At 35.0% G+C, this 7,319-nt stretch overlaps 1 protein-coding gene across 1 annotated transcript; it reads left to right on the top strand.

Annotated features, from left to right (window-relative positions):
- The first annotated feature begins 139 nt into the window (after positions 1-139).
- Positions 140-5,382, top strand: LOC103485276 (O-fucosyltransferase 38). Its single transcript, XM_008442827.3, has 11 exons — positions 140-670; positions 1,418-1,496; positions 1,702-1,769; positions 1,922-2,010; positions 2,108-2,285; positions 2,737-2,865; positions 3,222-3,358; positions 3,466-3,679; positions 3,780-3,964; positions 4,840-4,935; positions 5,079-5,382. Exons 1-11 carry the CDS (start codon positions 458-460, stop codon positions 5,206-5,208), a joined length of 1,518 nt encoding a protein of 505 aa, XP_008441049.1. The 5' UTR covers positions 140-457; the 3' UTR covers positions 5,209-5,382.
- The last annotated feature ends 1,937 nt before the right edge of the window (positions 5,383-7,319 follow it).

Here is a 7,319-nt window from a genome sequence, read left to right on the forward strand (position 1 = left end):
ATCCATAATATATATTTACAAACTTCTATTGCTACCTTAAAATCTCTTTGATATATTTTAATTTTTTAAAAATACCCCTATATATGTAGCATTATATATATAAAAGCTATGTTTTGTACTCAATATTTCAAAACTAAGTTAGACAGCTAAACTAGAGAGGAAAAAGAAAAAGTTAATTATTACTGACTAATTATTCTCTTACCGAGAAGTAGGTTTAAACCACCACTGGATACGTTGTTGTCGGAAGAAAACAGAGGAGAAGAAGAAGAGAGAGAACCCACTTCTGAAATTATTTCGGATGTAGCATCGATTGAGCCCAATTGCTCGTATCAATCTTACGCTGACTCCTAGAATGTTTCACTTGGAACGAGCTGATTCTCTGCATCACATTGCTCCACGCGCCAAAAATTGTTGAAGAATAATCGAGAGATAGAAATGATCGAGATCCGTAGCTGAAATGGTGAACCGAAGCTTTGTCCAACACAGGAACCCACCAACTTCCAGATTTATCATACGAAAATCATTCTCCCCTTTTGCTGTTACCCTTTTCTTGATTTTCATTTTTGCTTCTTCCATATTCGTTTTCTTGTTCTGCACCAGAAACATACTGGAAGATGAACAGAAACCGTTGTTTTCAAAGCCAGAGAAATTTCAATCGAAACCTGAGCTGGTATGGTGCTTTCTTCGCTTTAGTGTCGTTATAATTTCATTTTATTGTTTGGTATTTTGTTTTGTTGCAAGATTTAGTTTAGTTTTTGCTTTTGTATTGTCATTTCTATTACCGTCCTTTTATTTCCGACACGGTAGCTGCCTGTGGTTTGATGATTTGGAATGGAAATACATGTATGTGAAGACATTGGATTGAGTGTGAATTAAGGGTGGCATTTGTACAAGTTGAAATCTAGCTAAACTGCGTAAGAGCAACACTGGGTAATGTAGATTTCTCTTTCATCAAATAAAATCTTAAAGATGAAGGGCTGAAGAAGCAACGTTTCAAGATTGAATATCATTCAAAGGGTGAATAACAAATACTCTCGTTCTGCAAACTTTGCCAAGTGCTAAATTATTTTGTACACCTTCAACAATGTAGAAATTGTTCTGAAGCCAGCTTCCTTTTATCATGGGTCTCTCTTTTTTATTTATTTCTTCAGAATTTAGGAAAAAAGGAAGTATATTCCAATCTAAAAGAGCTGTGACTTTTTGGCAGTGTCTCAGTTATAGTAAATTCCTTTGTAAGTACTCCCCCTCACTAAGGGAATGGAGAGCTTCTTTCGTTAGTAGTCTTCATTAGGAGGGGTAGTTCTCTTCCCCCTGCTCCTAGGATGTTATTTTTTCGTGCTTTAATGAATTTTGTCCAGTTTCTTATAAGAAAAAGGGGGAAACAGTTACTAAATTGGCTATGCTCTATGTTATGAAGAAATCTGTTGATCACCTATGGAATGCTCCATCGAGCTATGGCTTCCATCCCTGTGTCAAGCCTACATCAAGATATGAAGGTACCCATGTCCTTTTTACCTTCAGTTATAGGGTGCAAGCATGTTTACATAGCGGTTATGATCTCATTTGCTGTTGAAGTTTAAGAGAAGATATTTAACATTTTAATTATCTTGTAAATTTTTGCCATTGCATTCTTAGTCCATGCCTGCACAAAGAACACAAATGGATCATTATTTTTATTCTAATTTCTCGTTACTGTGCCAGCTGCCCAAACTTCAGATCATTACATCACAGTGAGAAGTAATGGAGGACTAAATCAAATGCGAGCTGGTGTTAGTTGCTAACTTTATTACCGAAGATCGGAATTGACCAAATATGATTTACAAATGCTTATTTTGGTTTATCTACTTCCTTAGAAATAAATTTTACAAATTCGTTGATAAGAATTTGTTTAAGGGACATTTTTTTTTAATTTATAAAATAGATTTCTGACATGGTGGCTGTGGCACGCATCTTAAATGGGACCCTAGTTATTCCTCAATTGGATAAACGTTCGTTTTGGCATGATACGAGGTACTTGCATTTATGTTCTATTGCCAATTTGTGGATCAGTTAATTTCTGATTCTGTTTATAATTTAACCCCAATTAGTAATATACAATTTTTCACAGTACATTTTCAGATATTTTCGACGAACATCACTTTATCAAAACCTTACAAAGTGATGTTAAGATAGTGAAGGAGCTTCCCAAGGAATTGGAGTCTATTCCCCATGCTCGTAAGCATTTCACTTCATGGGCTGGCTTTGGTTACTATGAAGAGATTGCACGGTTATGGAGAGATTATCAGGTATTTTAAATGTTTCAAAAACTATAATGTATGAGTTTGAAGTTAAAACGAGGTACCTTCTTCTTTTGAATTTCTCCATCTGCTTGGTGCTGGTTAAAATCCTTAGTTTGGACTCACAGTAATCCACAAGAGATTCGACCATAAACTTGAATTTAATTGAAAGAGCTAATTTCCTCTAAAACTTTTTAGTCTATTGATCATTCTGAAGTTTTGTCGAATGTTTCTGTAGTCTGGACAACTACAATATCTAATTTGAAATTGCAATTGCAGTCTCCACTCTTCAGACACATATTAGTCAATTAAAATTCAAAGTATTTTCTTGTTATATCTTGAACTGTTCAGCTGGAAAGGCTACACCTGTTTGATTTTTTTTTAATCTTTCATTCTTGATTGGTTGTTTAATGATTTCTTTGAATGATGTGTTGCTGTCTTATCAAGTACATTTCTGTAGGTTATTCATGTTGCAAAATCTGATTCTCGATTAGCAAATAACGACCTGCCCCTAGATATACAAAGGCTCAGATGTCGTGCAATGTATGAAGCCCTTCATTTTGCTCCACCAATTGAGAACTTCGGAAAGGTTTGGATTGTTGCTGGTTTAAAAGTATTTGTTAGCATGTGCTCCACGGATAACTCAATGCCGTTTTCCAAATTTCTAGACATCGAACATGCTGTAGATGTTTGGATTTAGTGAACTGATTTAGGTTAAACCGTTCAGAAATTCTCATCAAAGTAACATCACAACCAAAAAGGATTGAAGATCCTTTCAAATGGTCATCTAGAAATATATGAGAAATTCATCTTAGAGTGGGGTGATAATGAACGTCAATTTAGGCTTCCTATAACTTTTTTTCCCAGTTTCTATAAATTTAAGAGGTCTCCTATGGGGCTTCCTGCTAAATTAGGTTCTGAGCATGCATGACGGTGACACCACAGAAGCTGGTCGAGCGGCTTAGGTTGCGTGGAGAAAGATATATTGCCCTTCATTTGAGATATGAGAAAGACATGCTTTCCTTCACTGGTTGTACTTATGGTTTGACTAATCTTGAAGCCGAAGAGCTAAAAATAATGAGGTGAATATTATGTATGCCAGCATGTCTGAATTCTCTAGAAATAAAACATGTGGAAGTTATTTCAGTCTTCATCCTTTTTCTTTTTCCTTAATGTTGTTCTTTTATAGGGAAAAAACTCCTCACTGGAAGATAAAAATTATAAACTCAACGGAGCACAGAATGGAAGGCCTTTGTCCGCTTACTCCCAAGGAAGTGGGAATATTCCTGCAGGCTCTTGGTTATCTTCCATCAACATTAATCTACATTGCCGCTGGGGAAATCTATGGTGGTGATTCTCGACTTTCTGAGCTTTCTTCTCGGTTTCCAAATATTGTTACCAAAGTTAGTCCACCATAATTTCTTATAACCTCAATGAGGAGTGGTTTAGTTATGCTAGTTTACAAATCTGGTGCAATTATGGCTAACTGTGTTCTCCTAACAGGAAACACTTGCAACAGAGGAAGAATTGAAGCCATTCATCAACCATGCTTCTCAGAGTGCAGCACTTGATTATATAATTTCAATTGAGAGTGACGTTTTTATCCCAACTTACTCCGGGAACATGGCAAGAGCTGTAGAGGGCCACCGGAGATTTCTAGGGCACCGCAAAACCATCACTCCAGAGAGGTAAGAATTACTTGAAAGCAACCAGACCCTTTTCTCTGGAGTATTCTATGACAGGTTTAGCCATACTTAAGATGATGTTTGTTAAATCTCAGCTGTCAGATAATGAGTTTTGTCCAAAAAATTTCTAATCCTATTTTTTCACACTTGATTTTACATGATAATCTTTTTTAGTACTTTTAATGTATTTGATAGACCTCCAATAGTATTTCAGTATAGCAGAAGAAATAAGAAGAAGGTTTAGTAGGAGTGGCAATATTGTAATAAAAGACATTTTATAGTAAGTTTGTTAGGAGTCTGTTATGTTGGTAGGAGGTCGGTGTTAGTATAAATAGAGATGTTTGGGCGGGAAAACATTTTCATGGGAAATTTGGGAAATTAGTTGGCTTGTTTTTCTTGAGAGTAGAAGACAAGAGTACCCTGGATATTGAATTGAGTTTCTCTCAGTTCAATTTACATTGTTTTTGAATTCATTTCATCAATAAAATACAGAAACTACTTTCAGTTAGTTCGGTATCTACCATTATTGCAAGCAACTCTAAATGTTTATAACTTAGTGAGATTTTCTTAAAACTCTCTAAAGGATCCGCCTGTAATGATCATAGCAAATGGTTAAAGAGAATGGGTTAACTTTGTCATAGATGCCTACTTAAAATGTAATCTCCAACGAGTTACCTTGCCAATCTAACCTATTAAGGACCAGGACAATAATTGAGGTGCATTTCTGAGCATGTCTGAAATGATTTTGAATATTCAAAATTTATGATAGATGTTGATAGTTATTCTATCTTCACAGAATTGATGTCGATAGTAGTTCCTTCGGACTGTTTTGTTGTCTCCTTCTATTACATGATCATTTCACTCTATTTGTTTTGTAGAAAAGGACTTGTTGAACTTTTTGATAAGCTGGAAAAGGGACAGCTAACAGAAGGTTCCTCGTTATCAGATCATGTGCAGCAGATGCATAAGAACAGGTAAACTTTGTTGCAATTTGTATGAATTTCTCACTCGGTTGTCTTCACGAGAGTTGCTTCCACAATATAGACAGGCACCATTTTATTTATCTGGTTCTTAAAAGAGCAAAGCAACAAGTAATTGACATCAATAATCTTCACAGACAGGGGGGTCCAAGGAGACGAAGAGGTCCACAGGCTGGAATAAAGGGTCGAGCACGATTCAGAACCGAAGAATCATTCTACGAAAACCCATATCCAGAGTGTATATGTAAATCTAAACAACAGCTCTGAAATTACATGAAGATGCAGCAGAGCTATGGGGGTTATCCTTAGCATTTTTGAACCTACTTACAAGTGACTTGTATCGTTAGAAAGTCCTGAGATGTTGAAGTGTAGGAACCAGTATGCTCCTCATATCAACTTGTATCTCATAAATCAAGCAACCCGATTTCACCATTTTTGTTATGCCCTCTTCTATTTCTCATAATTTATAACTTCTCTTTACCTTGTAAGATACACTTCAAAAGGACCTTAAATGTACCATTTTATCATCAATTTATGTAGTTGTATTCTCTTAAAAACAAAGGCTAGTTTCTTAATGTCGCCTTCTTATCGTGTTAAAGGTAAAAAAATGGACTCTCTTCCTCTAAATGTTGCATTGAACTAAGGTCAAAGTTACTTGAAGTAGCGGTGTTTGATCATATAAATGTTTACTAAATATCATTTGAGTAGTTTGTTTAAAAAACTTTAGTATGATTTTAAATTTTGCAATAGTATCTATCATAAAACTTCAATTGTTTGTGATTTGAGCATTAAACTTTAAAAAGGTAAAAGTGAGTTGACATAACAGATGTATGTGTGATTCCTATTGTCTGGCTTCTACAATTTCTATCCACCTCCTTGTATGCTCATGCTTTTAACATCTTACTTTTAAATGTGGTCATGCATAAACGAAAGCAAAAAAGAGAAAAAAAAAAAAAAAAGGATAAAGTAACCTAATCTAAAAGTTATTCTTTCCATGAATTACAAGTTTAGTATTTGAATCTGTAGGTTTGTTTCTAGTTGGAACCTAAAACTTTTGAAGTGTATAATTCTCTAATCTTCATGCTCGTAAATTCCTAAACTTTCAATATTGCCTTGTCTAAGTAATGGCTAAATATTCAATTATGTATGTGTCCATAGATACTTGAATTACAAAAATATATGGTCATAATAGTTGATTGACCACCAACGTTGATACATACTTGAAAAATTTAAAGATCCATTAAATACAACTATAATTTTTTAAAATACACACTAAAGTTTCATATTTAAACTAACATCAAATTTAAATTTTCATAATATATGTCATGTTTTTCAAAGTTCAGTAATATGTTTGACACAAAATTGTTAATTCAATGACCTACTTGATACTTTTAAATGATTAAGATCAACGAGAATTGACTTCCCTGGAAAGCAGGGAGAGATAGCGCATTGGCTTAATAGGAGGGGTTCAGGAGCCTCGTTGTGCCTGCTGAGGCTCTTGCTTTTCTTTCAGAAGGAGAGGCCTCCCTAATAAGGGTTCAGCAAGTGGTTGATGAAGAAGATATTTCGGAATAATGAAAGGGTTGCACGACCTAGGTTTGGCTAATGGGACACCAAAATGAAAATTGCAAGCAATAAACGTATGTTTTAACATTATTCGAGTGCATTGCTTTTAAAAACAACATACTTTGTACATGCCACTTACTTCTTTGTGAATCCGATCTAACATGTCATGTTAAACTAGCTAACATTTTTTATCTTTACATGGTATGTTAGACTACTATACCATGTCTAGTTAATCTATCCTACATCTCTTTTAAAAATTAAACACTTAGGGACCGTTTGGGGGAAGGGTTGGGTTATGGGGGGTTAGGGTTATGATAAACCTAATGTTAAGATAAACCTAGGATTATAATAAAATGTGTTTGGGGGAAGGGTTATGGAGGAAGTGTTATGATAAGATGTGTTTGGGGGAAGAGTTATGAAGGAAGTGTTATGATAATGTTGTGAAGAATGATTGAGGAAAAGTTGAAGAAGGGTTAAGAAGTGTTGAAGAAGGGTTTGAGGAAGGGTTAAGGAGTTAAAACTAGGGTTACATAACCCTTCCTCCAAACGGGGGTTGGATTACATAACCTTAACCCCATAATCTAACCCTTCCCCCAAACGCCCCCTTAAACTTACACATCTGCATCTACTACCATTTAACAAGAAAAGAACAAATGCAACATATCATCGTTTACTTGAAAAAAAAAAAAAAAAGATAATGTAATATCAATATATGTCAATTCAACGTTGGTAACTCTAACTCGTAATCCAACCAACTCGAGCTTAGTCTAAGACATGTGCCATTTGCCATTCATTCACTACATTATAAATTC

Source organism: Cucumis melo, chromosome 8 (assembly GCF_025177605.1).
Source record: "Cucumis melo cultivar AY chromosome 8, USDA_Cmelo_AY_1.0, whole genome shotgun sequence".
NCBI lineage: Eukaryota > Viridiplantae > Streptophyta > Magnoliopsida > Cucurbitales > Cucurbitaceae > Cucumis > Cucumis melo.